The 18,183-nt window shown below is 41.8% G+C and overlaps 1 protein-coding gene across 2 annotated transcripts in view; it reads left to right on the top strand.

Annotated features, from left to right (window-relative positions):
• ccdc18 (coiled-coil domain containing 18) overlaps positions 1 to 16,854 on the top strand; it is a 40,942-nt gene extending 24,088 nt beyond the window's left edge. For both annotated transcript variants that reach the window (XM_034104543.2, XM_034104542.2), the window contains exons 19-25: positions 115 to 214; positions 333 to 470; positions 10,480 to 10,620; positions 11,150 to 11,275; positions 13,036 to 13,437; positions 14,714 to 15,403; positions 16,589 to 16,854. In XM_034104543.2, the coding sequence (XP_033960434.1) occupies positions 115 to 214; positions 333 to 470; positions 10,480 to 10,620; positions 11,150 to 11,275; positions 13,036 to 13,437; positions 14,714 to 15,403; positions 16,589 to 16,609 (1,618 nt within the window). In that variant the 3' untranslated portion in view covers positions 16,610 to 16,854. The remainder of the gene's footprint in view (positions 1 to 114; positions 215 to 332; positions 471 to 10,479; positions 10,621 to 11,149; positions 11,276 to 13,035; positions 13,438 to 14,713; positions 15,404 to 16,588) is intronic.
• The last annotated feature ends 1,329 nt before the right edge of the window (positions 16,855 to 18,183 follow it).

Here is an 18,183-nt window from a genome sequence, read left to right as displayed (position 1 = left end):
ATCAGCCTAAAGAAAGGCCAACAATAGAGTCCCTTATCATGAAATAATGCATTCACACACTCACTTACTACTCAGTGTGCACTTTGTTTAATTAAAGTATGTGTTGCCTTACAGTGAGACCCAGAGGGAGTTGGAGGAGAGGACTCAAGAGGTCTTAGACATGGACCATGCACTGAAGGAGAGACAGGAGGAGCTCCAACAGAGAGCACAGCTGGTACAACACACACACACATTGTTCAGTGTATTACATTTTATTTGGATATATGTTTTTATGTCATCCCTTTCCTCATTTTCCCTCTGTGGTTTCTTGTGTCCCGCCCTGGACTCCTCAGCTGGGTCACCTGGAAGTGGCCATCAGGGAGCGCAAAGAGGAGATGGAGAGGAAGGTGGAGTCACTGCAGCTGAGCCTGGAGGCCAGAGAGAGAGAGCTGAGAGACACACAGAGGGAGCTCACACACAGTAACATGAAGGTCAGAAGCACATACAGTCAAAGAGCTGAACATTTGAGGAAAGGTTGTGTAAACCCGGCCATAGTGGACCGTTTAATTCAATTCACTGAAAGCAAGAAAACAACTATGTGCAATGACTTTAACAGAGGGTGGATCAGTCAGCAGCTAGGAGTAATACATTTTGTAAGCTGGTGTGGTAAAAGTATTTTCAAAGATTCTCTTTCAAAACAAACACTGCAAACTATGAACAGACACTTACCTGAAATGAGTTGTGTTCTAATTGATAGAGATTTTGAGGGATAACTTGTCCGCTTTCCAAATCTCCGCGCGTCCCTAACAAGCTGGTTATCATACAGGAAGGAATCCAGAGCATACAAGTATCCGTTAAACAATAATCTACTTTAATGGTAATATGACAATGCAATACAATCAATACATTACAAAGCCATATCATATGCGTAATGTCAGGAATATGCCTACTCCTGGCCCTTGTTCACGGGCTGCCACGACCTTCCGGTCCGGGCCGCACGAGAACAGAGGCAGAACAAAAAGATGCATGGCTCTCAAATACCAACAGAAACAGGAAAGGGTGGAGTTTAACTGGTCGTCTTTTCCGGTCATCTCAAACAAACACCTCTGGCATTCACTGTCTCCTATTTCTGCAGCCTCCACCTCCCCCATAGAGCAATAAAACCCTGTTTACTCTAACCAGCCCTTTGTTTATAGCCATTTTAGTCCTCACATTTATGAAAGGATAAAACAGAGAAATCAATATAAAACACAAACACAGGTATTGTTTGAACAGTATTCACTTAACTGCTACTATTGATAATTACCAGAGAAACTCAAGGGACCTCTTTTAATATCTGGAAATTGCAACAAGACTTTCTGCCATTTCAAATGTAACACACTTCTTAAATATCAGATGATAATACCCTGCAATCCCCCTTTTTATCTCCTTCTCAAGAGATAAACTTACACAAGGCATTTTGAAACGTCCTGATGTCGTCCCCTGGTCCTAGCAGGTGGTTTCCCCGCCGCACACTGGCTCCCGTGGTACGAGCTGTCCCCCTTTCCTCCTATGCGGACGTCATGAGAGATCCGCTGGGTCACTCGGTCGGGGCCGGAGAGCCTGGGGTTGATCCACTTTGTCCTGATGACCTTCAGCCAGACGAACTCTGCTGTGTCTCGGGTCCCCCTATTGGCGTCAACAACCTGTGTGGAGTAATCTGATACAAATCCCTCAAGCCTACGCTCCGGGCTCTGGGGCCCTCGGCTGTTTGACCCACCACTGCGTGGCCACTTGGAGCCTGTTGGTGGGGTGTCTTAAAACAACAGACGTCTGTGAACAGGTTTTCTAAATTAATTGTGCAGCTTCAGAATCTTAATACTTGGACTGTGCCAACTAAATAAGAACCCCAACATCTTTAGGTAAACTAAATAACATATTTCAATAGCTCTGAATTTCTGACAAGCATCTGTGTTTATTTTTAAATGAAATCCTTGAGATCCCATTAAAAATCTAAATATGATTTGAACTGCTAATGTTTCTGGTAAAGAAACACACTAATGTTATGGATTCAAAAACAACCAAAATCACGATACTAACAAAGTGAATGGCTTCCTGGTGATACTGCTTCTACCCGTCAGTGCTTAGATATTATCCCGCTGAAAAAATGAATACAGAATTCCAACAAACTGTCATCAAATGTCTTTCTATTATAAATGTAGATGAAATGTATATCCCCATAATGACCTAAACAATAAAGTCTATGGCTTTTACTTCTTTACCAGACTAGTTACATGATGTTGTCTAAATTAAATTGTGTCTCATTACATTACTATGTTTTAGCTTTAACTGTAAATATGTTCTTTCTACATTTTAAACCTCAGTTACTTTAATACCTGTTGAAACATTAGTTGAAACATTACTCACAGGTCAGCTTCTTCAGTATTCCATTCTGGACTTACATCTCTCTGGTAGCCCCTTGGCCACTGATTCTTTATCTGTGTTACCTGCTATAACTCAATCAATATTAGAGACATGTCAACATTCATCAAACAGTATCTTATCCCCAGATATGGAGCAGGTCAATTCTAAAACTGTCAATCAATGGTCAGATTGAACAATCGAGTTGGGGCAGCAGGTTCCTTTCAGTCCCTACATGAAAAATGTACATTGTGAAGTTTACACTCCCCCTTTTTTACACATTAACTCATGTGTAAACAAAATCCTGTATGGGAAGAAAACCTTCAGGTAATAATGGATTATAAGAAAATACCAAACATTTTTCCCAAATGTACATCCATCATTTCCACAGTAAACACTTCAGTGAAATTAAGTGTTTCTCTCCATCTTTCAGTCCTAAAAGAAACAGAATCTTCATGTTTTAGTTTGAGTTTCACATTCTGCAAACCGCCACCTCCTGTGGGAGTGAAATATCAAGTAGGTTAGAAACGGGTCACATGTGCGGTTTCCCCTTTTGTGGAATGTTAGGAAACCTCTCATTTCACACAGAGCCCCAGAAATAATGTGTTGGTCCAAAAACATGCTTGATTAGTCATTGTTTTAAATCATGCAGTTGCACTGATCAGATGCAGACATACACTCACTCACACTCACACTGTCAGGTTGTAAAGTCAGGTTTGGTCAGTCATTGACAGTGCCTTCTCAAGTTACCCTGTCGGTCAGGGTCAAAGGTCAGTTGGTCTCAGTCTTTTTGGCCATGTGTCGTGCTCTGCAGAGATGTTCCAGCACAGGCCAGCATCCTCCGTCTATAAAAATCTATATATATGGAGCACCATCATTTATTAATTCACAATTACAACTATAATGTTCAAGATATCTCCAACCCCTCATTGGAACAGCTGTTTCCCACATTCCCTGAAAGGTGTCTAGCCAAAAAATGTCACTTCCCCATTGTACACCACTGCAGTTCATCCACATATAATCCACATCAAAATGTCCAATAGATCTATTTCAGAAACTTGTGCACACAATTATTATCTTGAGTCAAACCTCTACTACGACCTGTGTAGCTCTTCATCGGTCACTATACCCATGTATCTTCAATTCTGGTATACCTAAAAAACAATGTTAACGTCTTTAACCGTGTGTGGAACCCTGGGTGTCCTGAACATGTAACAATCACTCCTTCCTCTATCAAGGACCTAAAAACAGAAGTAATTTCATCAATGGTTTGTAGCTGAATTTAGGAATTATCCCTCATGGTAGGTATGTTTTTACTTTTTAACATCTCTAAATGTCAGTTAATTACTAACTAAATGAATGTCCATTAGGAGGTGGTGACGCTAGTCTTCTAAACTCATAATCTGGTGCCGTGCGCTTCCTGTGAAGCTGCAAGTAAGATTTTAAAAACCACTGCAGGGTGGGTCGAGTGACCCCTCCTCCCTATTGGTCGTCAATAATATGCACCATTACTGGGTGATTGAAGGCCCCACATTATTTTCCATTTCAGCATCAGCCTTCTTTACTCTAAAATTACTTTTTAAATAGGAATATGTAGAAATGGAACAAATATTCAATCTTCAGAAAAGTTCTTAACCAATGTCTATCTAGTGAATAGCCAACATATTTTAAAATGTCAGATGTATAAAAATAAGCCTAAATACTCCCTTACCATCAAAGTCCAAATCTAGACACAAGGTGAACAGTTTTGGTAACGGACAATTTAATCTAAAAACAAAACAAAATCGGACATGTGTCCTTGTTATTTGTTCTTCAAAATACATTAGCAAATACCCTGCGAAGTATTCGCAACATAACTAACCCTCCCTAGGATATGAACTCCATTCATCCCTTTACTCATAGTTAGTTTATATGTCTAAATTATTATGTGTGACCTAATAATCAGATGTCTTGTTTGCCAAACAAGGATATTAAACTTTAATCTTTTCAGTATTCCAGACCATCGTTTAAACAATCAGCCTCCCTTCTCAAACACTAACCCTATTGTTCTACACCACCCTCTGGAAAACTCTTGCACAGTTATGCTGTCAAATCATCGCATAATTTCTTCAGAGTCTGAACAGTCTGAGACCAGCCTGTCTCAAGATCTTGTCTTAATGTGAACAGTCAGTGATGCGTTGTCCTCTGCAGCTGTAGTCAATAGGATCAATGAAACTCTTGTTTTGCACTGGGATGTCCTGAGGGGGAAGGAACCTCTGGATCAATGTGGTCCAATCAGCAGACACACGTTGTCCTCTGCACAGCAGGAATCCCCAAAAACTGCTGTTCCTCTTCACACCACTGTTGCCTTGGCAACGAGGTACACGCAAAATGTCAAACCCTCCTCAGAGATGCGTTCTTTGCACAGTTCTTCTGTTTCTGTAGTGAGCAACTCTTCACCAACACACTGATTCAGAGTACAACCCAAAGGTGGCGCACAACTTTCCAGTGCCGCTGTAATCACAATAAATCAGCAACTGGAGAAAAACTCAATTTAAATCTCTCCCCCAAAGGGTTACAAAATAAAACGGCTGAGTGTCTATATCAGGGCTATTCAATTACACATTCAGTTGGGCCAGATTTTATAACTACAAAATTCAGCTGGGCCAGACATTCAACGACCTGTAAAAAGCGGGTAATGACACATTTTAAACCAACACATATTACTGCGATGAAAAACATGCAATTTTTATTCATTGTTCATCTAACAAAGGTACATCAAAAAGTGCATAAAAACACAACAAATTAGCATTAATTTAACAGAATCTGAAAAAAGTGCACAGTTATAGCATGAGATTTGTTTGCTTTAGAAGTCAAATATTCAGGTTTTTTTTTTAACCAGGCACATGACAAAGTGCATTTAACTGAATACAATAATAGCAGTCTTAATAAATGTCCTCACATACAAAATAAAATTGGATACATATGACACATGCACATCAAAAAGTGCATTAACAAACAGTTAAAGAGCTCCAATGTAACAAAAAGAGGTAGTACTATAATTTTTTCACTTTTCAAGTAATAACAAAAAAAAATCATATGTTTTGGTCACAATTGACCCAGACACATTACAAAGTTCATTTAAATGAATACAAAAAGAACTGTCAAACCCTGCACAAATCCATAACAAGGGATAAGGGTAAATAACATGAATGAATACTACACGTTTACTATAGTAAACTAGCTGCTTACTATCACCTCATTTGTGATTTGTCATCGCTGACTTTTTTTTTTTTAACAAGAGCAGTGATTTTTGGCTCATAGGATGTCAATGCAATCCTAACACATTGGTGAAGAGTGCTGTCAGTCAGGGAGCAGCGAGTGCTACTTTTTATTGAGTTCATGTGTGAAAAGCTTGATTCACATGTGTATGTTGATCCAAACATACTGAGCACACAGATCGCTACTTTCTGAACGTTAGGGAACTGCTGTTTTTTGACATCACTCCAAACCTTTGCTGGCCCGTTAGTGCGCTGCTCTTGTGCCATGGTTACGGATGAATGCATGGGACCACTTCCTTTGCTCTGGTTGATACGTCCCCCTCTATTGCAACAGTGAAGGAGTCTCTGACAAAGCCCATCACCTCTGTGGGCAGAGCAAGTCCATCCAATCAACCGGCAAAGTTATCTTTCAACCTCGCAATGAAATCTGTCATCACATCCGTGATTTGTGCCGGGGATGTGATGGGGATGTGATGTGTTTGCGGAGCGTCGGAAAATGCAGCATCCGACCCGTACTCAAGTCGGTCGCGAAAAGGTCCAGCTTGACTTGGGCAATGACTCGCGCATCTGCTCCACAAGATCAATGACCGATTTGTCTCCGTTTACGCTTCAGAGTTCCGAGAGACATATTTTAGAGTTGCTATGACCACCGTTACTAGCACCACTAGATGCACTTTCAAAAAATGTGCTGCGTTGTGGTTTAGTGGTTTCTATGCAAGGCGGAGTGTTGCATTCATGGTCTGTAGCCTACTAGTGTAGGAATTTGGCTACTGGAGGCTGGGCCACTCGGGAGTTGGCTCTGGGCCGCATCTGGCCCGCGGGCCGCCATTTGAATAGGCCTGGTCTATATGGCAGGAATGCTGAAACATGTGAATGTTAAAACAAATCAATGGCAGTAGTCTACCCAGATTCTTTACTCCATTAAAAGTAGTAAAACCACATTGTAAAATCTCTTTTGTCTAGTTGAAGTCCTGCTTCCAAAATTCTAGTCAGAAAAAATAAACTTCATCTTTAAAATCTTCTTTAATTTGGAACCAAAAAAGGTCTTCCTTCTCCACCATGATCCTATCTCTACATCAAAGTCCATACAAACTGATGATTTATCTTCAGAAACCATGAGGAATGACAGTTCTCATAAAACACTATTCTTCCTTACTTCAGTTCTAAATCAAATGAGCCAAACAGGGAACCCCCTTTAACCACTTGCTTATTCTATTCTTTAACTGTTTATCTAAGTTGTGTTACAAGCAGGTTAGATCTGTAACAAATAACACAATTAATGTCTACTAATGATATTACAAAAACTCCCTCTAATTATCGTTTAATTCAAAATGTGACAAAAGAACAATGATTTGTCTTACACAAGATTGTGGTCTAACAGAATGACTCTTGACCTCATGGGGTGAAATGACTTGGATGCTGCTCCTCCTGAACATGTGGCCTGAAGAACAAAAGGACCTCTTACTCATTAACCCAATGGACTCTCAGAGATGAGATCTAGCCCTGAGGGGGCTGACTTTAAAATGAACTGTGACAAATACACCACATGCTTGTGGGTACATCATATTTGACACAATATAACACAAAACAACACTACATTAAGACAATAACCACTCAAATGAGCCTTGGTGAAAAGCATGAAAGACAAAACAACTAAATCTACTCTCATTGTTCGTTCCACCCTCAATATGCCAACTTGCTGGCCCACTAGTTTAGCCTCACTGTTGCATGATATTTCTCACAGTGAGCTCGCCATCCAATGCCCAACAAATTATCATCTCTCCATGTCCAATCTAGGTGGAATAATCCACTATTATGTTCAATTTGAATCAAACTTTAACCTGCATGTACTTCATATACTCAGCAAAACCCATTCTTACTTCCCCTCAACGTTCAATTAATTGCTCTGAAATATAAGTAAAATTCTCAGTAAATGACGAATACCACGAAATTCACAATGCAATGTTTCTTATTTATTTAAATGTACAAGCCTTTTCTTTAGCCCCCTGTTTGATTCCACTTAAAATCAATCTCTTAATCTGTTCCCATTGCTCCTGGTAACTCCCTGGAATTTCAGAATTGTCTTAACCATTCTGACGTTCCATATTCACTTCGCTTTTATTTATCTGACTTAATTAATATGTGTTCACTTTGTCGTTGTTCCTATTAACGTGCTTCCCTTCTTCAATCCCGGCCAGCAATGTAATACAAAAATGTCAAGGGTGTGTTACCCCCTTTCAGCCACTAGATGGCAGCAGCAGACCACAAATGAGCTTCACTCTTTTGAGTGCATTGTCTGAGTTCCACAGACAATCGCTCACACAGGTATGTTAGGTAAAAATCACACAGATTTATTCCCCGTACAGTTTGTCCAGCTTGATAATGTGATGTTTATTTCAACAGACAAGCAAGACCTCGAATGATGCTTCGGCATAAAACCCAGGTCGTAACGAGCCCTTTATCACACGTTAGCTTTTCAAATTAAGTTTACAGACAAAGGGAAACGAGAGCCGGTCCCGTCACAATTTCGGTGAGGTTCGCGTTCTCTTCCCCCGATTTAACATATAACAGACCGCTGGCATTTAGCTTTCAGCCTTGGTCTGTTATTTAACCCCAGTTTTAAACGGCGACCCGATCTAAAATATCGAGTTACCAGGTTTTGTCGTGCAGGAATAAAACCTCGCAACCCACAAACTGCACCGTTTCCACGCCACTCAGGAATAAGCTATTCTGCTCTATTTACGTTACGCAGGACTTTCTGTCTACCCGGCGATCAACGTTCACGTTTTGTATATAACTTTCTTAACATAGTAAAATATGCATTGTATATTCCATTTAAACTTTAAAAACACTGTGAAACGCCTACAGACAATCCTAAAGTTTTAGCATATCCAATTACAGACAGTTGATTTTCATAGCAGGCGTCTGCATACCTTATTTTGTGCAGGGCCCTGCTGATTGTCTGAGATGTTTGAAAGCGTTTGTTCCCGACCCATTCCGGTCGTCCGGATTCTTCCACAGCTTTGTTTATCAGGCACGTCGAGTCACCATTTGATAGAGATTTTGAGGGATAACTTGTCCGCTTTCCAAATCTCCGCGCGTCCCTAACAAGCTGGTTATCATACAGGAAGGAATCCAGAGCATACAAGTATCCGTTAAACAATAATCTACTTTAATGGTAATATGACAATGCAATACAATCAATACATTACAAAGCCATATCATATGCGTAATGTCAGGAATATGCCTACTCCTGGCCCTTGTTCACGGGCTGCCACAACCTTCCGGTCCGGGCCGCGCGAGAACAGAGGCAGAACAAAAAGATGCATGGCTCTCAAATACCAACAGAAACAGGAAGGGGTGGAGTTTAACTGGTCGTCTTTTCCGGTCATCTCAAACAAACACCTCTGGCATTCACTGTCTCCTATTTCTGCAGCCTCCACCTCCCCCATAGAGCAATACAACCCTGTTTACTCTAACCAGCCCTTTGTTCATAGCCATTTTAGTCCTCACATTTATGAAAGGATAAAACAGAGAAATCAATATAAAACACAAACACAGGTATTGTTTGAACAGTATTCACTTAACTGCTACTATTGATAATTACCAGAGAAACTCAAGGGACCTCTTTTAATATCTGGAAATTGCAACAAGACTTTCTGCCATTTCAAATGTAACACACTTCTTAAATATCAGATGCTGCATAATGTAATCCTCAAACTGTGTGTGTAGGCCTGTCGCGATAATCGATAAATTGACTTATCGTACGATAAATAAAAATGGACTCGATAACTTTTCTGAGCTCGATAAATTGCCGTTTACATAAGGATGTGACCAGCATTTTAGCCAGGAGCGCTGTGTGCACGTGCAGCAGCGTAGCAGCCAAATTAATAATATAGCGACAAGCGGGAGACAACGTGTGACTTACTCGCGGGGAATTTAAAGTGAGATGGAATTGGTTACAAAACCTAACCACACATCTCGATTCTCCGGTGTGGCAGCATTTTGGATTCAAGCCAAATCAACGAGGCGAACCAACGGACTTGAATGAGCCGGGCGGTGTGTCGCATTTGTTTAAAAAAGGTAGCGACAAAAGCAGGCAATACCACGCGTTTTAAACTACACCTAAAACACAACCACCCCATTCCGTGTTCCCAGCTGGGAGCAAACACGGCAGCTGGAAATGGAGAGCCCCCATCTTCCCGACAGTTTACAATCAAAGATGCATTTGCCCGACAATGCAAACATGTTGGTGTTCCTGGCTCGAACACTTTGAAAAACAGATTTGGATATGGCCTGTTGAGGCATCTGGGTCTTTGACAGTTGTTTTAAGGAGGTTTTTTTTTCTTGTGAGATAATGTGTGCTCATATTTATTTATATATATATATATATATATATATATATATATATATATAGAGAGAGAGAGAGAGAGAGAGAGAGAGAGAGAGAGAGAGAGAGAGAGAGAGAGAGAGAGAGAGAGAGAGAGAGAGAGAGAGAGAGAGAGAGAGAGAGAGAGAGAGAGAGAGATGTTTTCCAGCCTGACTCCATTTAATTTATTGTTTTAGTTGTGTGTGATTTATTATAATTTAATTTGTTTTATTTATTATATATGATTTATATATTTTAATATTATTTCACATTTGATTTGCAATGTTGAATGTTTAATACAAAGTTGTGTTTGAAAGGATGTACTTGAGTTATTATTATATATGATCATTAAATGGTCTTACAACGGTGCCGACAATATTATCGTTTATCGCAATCATTTCCTGAAAAATGTATCGTCCAACAAAATGAATTATCGTGACAGGCCTATGTGTGTGTTTATTTATGGTGTAGGAATCCCAGGAGCATGATCAGCAGCTGCGTGTGTGTCAGCAGCAGCTTCACACCATACAGCAACAGCTTGAGGAAGCTGGACGTCGATGTGAGGATTCGACCAGAGAGCTGCACGCCACCAAGCTGCATACAAGAGAGAAGGTGAAGCAAAAGCACCATTTATTAGTATTTATCATTTGGTGTTAAGGGGAGACACTACATTTAAATGAGTTAGAAAATGTTCACCACTATATATCATAAGATAACTTGGAGGACAAGTTATGCTAATTGTTAGGTTTAACTGTATATTTAAATACACAAATGATAAATGTCTAATGCTTGCTTTTTTGCAAATAAGAAAAATCTGCATAGGCAAATAATCACATTTGAAAAAGATATACACCTGAATGTATATTTTTGCACGTTTTCTCTGCACTAGTCTGAACTAGTCGGAGATGGAATGTCTTGTTGAGGCGGACATTTTTGTTACTCTGTGTGTGTGTGTGTGTGTGTGTGTGTGTGTGTGTGTGTGTGTGTGTGTGTGTGTGTGTGTGTGTGTGTGTGTGTGTGTGTGTGTGTGTGTGTGTGTGTGTGTGTGTGTGTGTGTGTGTGTGTGTGTGTGTGTGTGTGTGTGTGTGTGTGTGTGTGTGTGTGTGTGTGTGTGTGTGTGTGTGTGTGTGTGTGTGTGTAGGAGGCCCGGCTGTGCCAGCTGGAGGAGGAGCTGGCTCTGAAGCTGCAGTTGGAGGCCGGGCTGCAGAGCATGGTCACGTCTTTAGAGCAGGAGCTGGAGCAGGAGAGGGAGCAGCACAGCAAGGAGGTACATCGGGGAGGGGGCTTCATACATGCTGTCCTCGGCCTCCACATAATCCCTTCCCTGTTGTGTGTTCTGTAGGTTGTAGTGCATGTAAATGGTCTGCAAAGGCTAACATCCCTGAGTTTCTCTCCCCCACACTCCCCCCTGCCTGAAACGCCTCCATTGGACTCCTTGTTTTAATTCTATAACATTGTGACATCACTATGTAACACTCGCACTTCTATTGAATAGCGCTCCAACACAACGCACATGATATCTAAGAGGCGGGACATCTCTAAGCGGCTGACCAATCACAACAGCCGGCTAGCTAACCAATCAGAGCAGACTGGGCTCTGGTTTCAGACAGAGGGTGAAAAGAGGTGCTGCAGCACAGGCAGTGTGAGAAACATAAAGAGCTTTAGAACATTAAAGCATGGAGACATGTCCCAGGAGAGACACTTGATACAAATAAGAACCTGATGTTGGTATCAGGTTCAAGAACATGTGAAGCTTTAAGTCGTTCTTTAATGGTTTTTGTGATAAGCTTCACTCTCACACATTACGTCATCAGACGCCACTGGAAACCCCCAGCATGTCAGTCTGCTCTCCGTTCCTCTCCCCATCCACGCGCTGAGGGCTTGTGTTGTTCCCGTTTCATCGGTTTTCTTTCCTCTTTTTGTCCTTATAAACGTCAACTACCATTGTTACCATTGTTCCTGTAGCCTTATCTCTCCGACAGCTGATCATAACATTAATCACTGCTGTTAGTTAAGATAGTGCTGTTTTCACTTCCTTGTACTGCTGTGACCTTTGGGGTTACCTGGTAACTTAGACAGGAAGTGGACCCATAGAGTGTATGAAAGGGAAATGGTCTCTGGATCAGTGGAAGTGTCCTTAAACCCATGCCCACGGAGTGCTCGAACACTAGATGCTGCAATGTGTTAGAAATCTTGACACTTCTGGAACAGAAACATCCCTCTCATGAATCTAAATCCATTCCAACAATGACCTATATTGAGAGCCATTCACTTTTCATTTAGATTTAGAGCTTGAATGTGATATCTTTTCTTTACATATTCCAAATACATTAAAACACAACCAAAGAAGATGAGTATACCCGGCTGTTTATTCTGGCCAAGTTATGTTTATATGTACTGTACAATAAGATGTTAATGTTAAAAACATGTTTAGGTCGTGTCCATATATGGTACGATAAATCGTAAATGTAAAAATGAATGGTCATGTTTACTTTATACAAACGATTAAACGAAAGCCTAAAAATTACACCCGTTTTGGGATTTATTTAAATCTGCGTTATTTTGTAAGATACGTTCTAATTCAGAACTATCAAGGTCATGTCCATACATCATACAATAAGTGAACAACATCCAGGTCGGGTGGGTATATTGTAGGATAACTAGATAACATAAAAATCTTTGAGGTCGTGCTCATATACCGTACAATAAGTTGGTATTGTACAAATAAGGGAGTGGTGTTTATACATCATATTAATATACAATAAGTTTAACACATTGCAGCATGTTCATATAAGTCAATAACGGAAAGAATGATTGAAGTCATGTTTATATTTGTAATGATAAGTGGATAACGTTGTGTTTGTGACAGGCCCTCATCTTGCTCCGAAGAACCAAGATCATGACAGGAAGTATACCAAACTAGAGGCTTCCACAGACGGGGGGGCATCACGTTGACCCCGTCTTTAATGTGAGAGCACATCAAGCGACTAGTCCCAACTTGTCTCACCTTGTTCTTCCTTCTCCCAGCTGGAGTCCCTGCAGCAGACCCGAGGTCAGCTCCTCAAAGTCTCCTCTCAGATCTCCTCCACCATGCTCTCATCTCAGGAGCAGCTCGCCACTAAACTCCAGCAGAGCCAGAAGCAACTGGACCAGACCAACGAGGAGCTGGGTCGCGCCCGGAGCCAAGCCGGCCTCCTCCAGACTCAGAGAGACCAGGCTGAGACGCAGCTCTGTCAGAGTGGAGCTCAGCTGGAGCAGAGCCGGGTCCTGTACCAGCAGACCCGGGCCCAGAACCTTCAGCTCCACACCCAGCTGGAGCTGCTCAGCACCCAGCTACAGCACTCCAGAGTCCAGGCTGCCCAGCTGCAGGCTCAGCTGCAGGCCTCCAGGAGGACCATGGAGACCTCCGACGAGTCCCTGCTCATCAAGGTACAGTGCTCCAGTGAGAGTGATGGAAGCTGCTGTTCCAATATGTACCTGATCTGTTAAAGTCCCACAAATGAAGAATCTGGTCATAATGTCTGAGGATGGAAATAGGCTAAAGAAACAAGTTAGCCCCAGACATCTAGAAATACATATTTTTGGTCACCGGAACTAACAAAATTGAATATTAGAATTGGTGATTAAAATAAGATGATGTATTCTGTATCTCCCGCAAACAATGATGGTCCTTGAATTTGAAAGAAACTGGCCTGGGTCTTTGAATTTAGTCTTAAGAATGTTCAGGAAAACGAAAAAGAATTGAATTGTCTGTACATTTATTTTCAGTTTAAAAAAAAAAAAAAAAAATTATTCCAGTGGATCCTTGAAATCATTAAAAGCTTGTGATCTTAAGGAGGTGGGGTCAAGGCCTTGGACGTTTTTGAAAATGGATACTAATTCTAACTCTTTGGCAATAAAGTAAGTTTACTTAAAATGTGTTAATATGCCATGTACTGTCATCGTATCAAACGCTACATTACACGATGTCATGTGACAGGAATGAACTGTGTGCAGTGTTCAATCGTGCTGTCCTTGCATTTCAGGGAATTGAGCCGAATATTCCTGTGAAAAGTCCTTGAATTTGACATTAAAGACGATGTGGTGTTTTCTACCTGCAGAAGTCTGAAAGTGGCATTATGGAACTGTCAATTATATTCACAAAGAGACATGGTTCCCACAGGTCATGAAATTATGAAATAGTTTTACTTGACATTTCTCCCATAACTCGAGAATTCCTTTTCATGCGGCCGCCTGCAAAGAAAACACGTGACAGGAATTAACATTCCTTCGTGTCTCCATCTTTGAATTACAGTGAGTTGGGCCTGAAAAGTATTTGAAATATTTGATGTTTAAGAAAACCCCTGAACAAACCGGCTCTGGTCTACCTGCAGGAGTCTGAGAGGAGCATTAGCAATACGTTGAACGCATTGCGACACAGTGCAACAGAAGAAAAACAACATTAAAAGATTATAAAAAAATCTAAGAAAATAATAATAACAAGCTGAATTCTTTAATTCTTTTGTACGCCTTCTGCAAGTATCTCCCACATTTGTGTAATTTTCTCATGCGCCACCTGTTGCGACAAAGGGACGTCATTAACTTTGCTCCATGTCTCAAAGTATACTGTTTGCTCCTTCACTGGAAAGACCTTCATAACCTTGACTGTGATGTTTAAGCAGCTGTGGAACCCTCGGATAACCCTTGTGTTCTGGTCTGGCTGCAGGAGTCGGAGGTGACCCGCCTCCAGGCCAGGATCTCCAGCCTGGAGCGAGCTGCTGAGCGGCAGCACCACCTGTACACAGTCACACACTCCTCAGAGAGCTCCTCCCCTCCTTCCTCCCCCCATAAGACTCCAGCAACCCTCCCCTCTCCTGAGCATGCTCACTTGCCTCGCCCTCGCTTAACACCCCCGCCTCACACCTACCTTCCTCCAGCCTCCGCCCCTCGTCTCTCCATCCAATCATGCGACTGGCTGAGCAACAGTGTGGACTCCTCCCTGGATCTCCCCCTGAGCCTGAAGGAAACCCTGAAGGAGGCTCTGAGCAAGCATCCGTGGGAGTCCCCCCCCTCCGGCTCCTCTTTCCCTAACACGGTGGACCACAGCTGGCAGGGTCTCAGCGCCATGGAGACCACCGTGACCTCTGACCTCTCCTTCAACCCTCTTACTTACAGGGTGGAAACGCAAGAACATGGAAGAGACACGGAAGCTCCCTCCATGCAGCTGGGAGACGACGAGGAGCAGATCAGTGAGTCCAGGAGGGAGTCTGTGAACACCCTGGTGGGGGAGGAGGTGGAGGGGGACATGAGTTCACTGACAGGGATGCTGAGGTTTGTTAACAAGACGTTAGCCATGCAGGAGGACGCGTCTTTATGGAGCTCCACGGGGCCGTCACAGAGCAGCCTCACACTGCAGGTAACAACTCCTCCGGTCTGAGATATACAGAGGATGACTTTCAATACGTTATCCAGCTTCAGTGTTGACTTCCTGTCTGTCTTCTTCTGCTGTTCCCGTTAGTGTTGACTTCCTGTCTGTCTTCTTCTGCTGTTCCCGTTAGTGTTGACTTCCTGTCTGTCTTCTTCTGTTGTTACCTATTGTGTTGACTTCCTGTCTGTCTTCTTCTGTTGTTACCTATTGTGTTGACTTCCTGTCTGTCTTCTTCTGCTGTTCCCGTTAGTGTTTACTTCCTGTCTGTCTTCTTCTGCTGTTCCCGTTGGTGTTTACTTCCTGTCTGTCTTCTTCTGTCGTTCCCTTTAGTGTTTACTTTCTGGGTGTTTCTCAATCGCGAGAATGCTGGCTTGGTAGTCGCGTACTTCCAAGTCACTTTCTTCAGAAACGAAGCAAGTATACTTCCAAGCCACGGCTACGGAAAACGAAGAAGAATGGAACAGGTTAACAAGTGTGCCACTCTCTCTAACGGTTTCAACATAAACTGTACCGAAAATAAATACCTCACGATGTCTATCTAATTATGAACTTGCTTTACTTTCACGGAACACATTTTTGGTGATAACAAACAAATGTAACAAAGTAACATATTTACCAACACATGTTCTACGCCACTACATACTTACATTTCAATGTGTGCTGCGTCGGTTCAGCCATTCTCCGCAAGGGTTTTTGAAATGAGTCCGTGCACAAAGCATTGTGGGGATTTTAAGGACGCGAAGTCTACCCATGTGCAGCCTCGAAATTTCCCCCAAACGAAGGACGCGGCCTCGGTGGAATTCCAAGTATGCTGGAGATTGGAACAGTCCTTCGGCGGCACTCGATGACGTAGCATTCTTGAAATATTGGCTTGGAAGCCAGAATCCTCGAGATTGAGAAATGGCCCCAGTCTGTCTGTCTTCTTCTGCAGTTCCGTTAGTGTTTACTTTCTGTCTGTCTGTCTTCTTCTGCTGTTCCCTTCAGTGTTTACCTCGTGTCTGTCTTCTTCTGCTGTTCCCTTTGAACCTCTTTCTGTCTCTTGTTCACCTTTTCTTTTCTTGACTGGTTAAACGATTAGTTTATCGATATGATTTGCAAATATTTTGGTAATTATTTGTTTAATCATTTTAAGCAAAAATACAAAACAACTTTTTATTTCTTTTCCATTTTTAGAGGGGAGTCGAGGAGACATGAAGCTCTGTTGCCAAGGAGACGTCAGAGAGAAAGGCTGTTTACACTGGTGTCAGCGTACATGTAATAAACATCTAATTGAATCTGTCCTGTTGGCGTTAAATCTGTCAATGAGTTAAGATGACCACAATTTAGTCTGTAAAATGATCTACTGTGATGTTTCATACGTATAAATGTAGCATTTCATTTTGTATCTCTTCCGAACTGATATTTATATATTGTGTGAATGTGAATAAAGAGTATTTTTATCTGTCTACCACAGTGATTCTGAGTTACTCTCCGGAGATATGTTAAGCCTGCTTTCACCAACATCTGTTTGGATGTTCCCATGTTGTCAGGGAAGGGGGGGGGGGGGGGGGTCGTGTTACCAGAACTACTGGCAGCTTCCTGTCCATGAGAAGAATATTCTGAGAGTCTGAGGATGGGTCCAGCTGGGTGAATTGGATTTGGTACTCTCGTTTGGTTTAGATAACAAGAACATCAGATATGCTTGGGCTGTGTTTTTTGTTTTGTTTTTTTAAATCACATTTTATTCACATTGATTATGACATTGTCCATCTTCTACAGGTCATTTATAAACGGTGCGTACGCTCAAAAGATGGCGTACGCCAGTTTCTAAGCAATATTTGCGATTTATAAAAAACAAACTTGACGGGAAAATGTGCGGTCCTCCACGCAAACACTGATCCATCCGTACGCGGTACGCACAAAAACGGGAGAGATGAGAAACTGCGACACCGTTGGCAGAAGGAAGAATGGAGAGAAATATGTGAAAATAATACCATAAATAAAATGTTACTTCATGTGTCATGTATGAAGAATTCATTTGCAAACATTAATTAAAGCCAATCTTAAAGGTGGGGTAGGTAAGTTTCAGAAACCAGCTCGCGGTACACTTGTTATATTCCATGGAATGCTGTTAACATCCCGATAGCAATGAATATCTGAAGTGCTTTGACAAAAAATCCATTAAAAAATGTCATCTGTAGAAGCCGTAATACTGTAAAAAGTACAACCAATCCGTTTAGCCGGGCCGGCTAAACGGATTGGATGGCCTACCTGCCTGTCACCCTTCCATCTGTGTGTTGGAGGAGGAGCTCTTTAAGGAAGTGGCAGATTTTCTCCGGTTGTGTATTTTCAAATTCTAGCGATCTCGAGCCGGTTTCTCAAACTTACCTACCCCACCTTTAATATCCCATCTTTCTATTTCCTTAAATCATTTCAAAGAAAAGGGTAATGATCCACTCTGGCCCCTAAACCTTTTCCCATTGATCCTCAATTTGTTTGCCTGAATATAACCAAACGCACCAAGACATCATTATCAACAAACAGATCTCTTTTTCATAAAAGGCTGTGTACTGGCACAGGACTTGTGTACGGCACATCCTACGCTGGTTTCCCTTTATAAATCACAATCAACTCGAAATGCGGTGCCGCTTTTGCGGGCTTCACGTAACGCCCATATGTGCCTATAAATAGTCAAGGAAACGCCCATTCATTCATTCTGACTGACTGGAGAAGATCGCAGGAAATGACGACAGAACAGCTAAAAAAGACATCTCACACCGTGTCAGATG

This window comes from Pseudochaenichthys georgianus, chromosome 17, assembly GCF_902827115.2.
Source record: "Pseudochaenichthys georgianus chromosome 17, fPseGeo1.2, whole genome shotgun sequence".
NCBI lineage: Eukaryota > Metazoa > Chordata > Actinopteri > Perciformes > Channichthyidae > Pseudochaenichthys > Pseudochaenichthys georgianus.
Note: the sequence above shows the minus strand (reverse complement) of the source record. Positions and strands in the feature narration are given on the sequence as shown.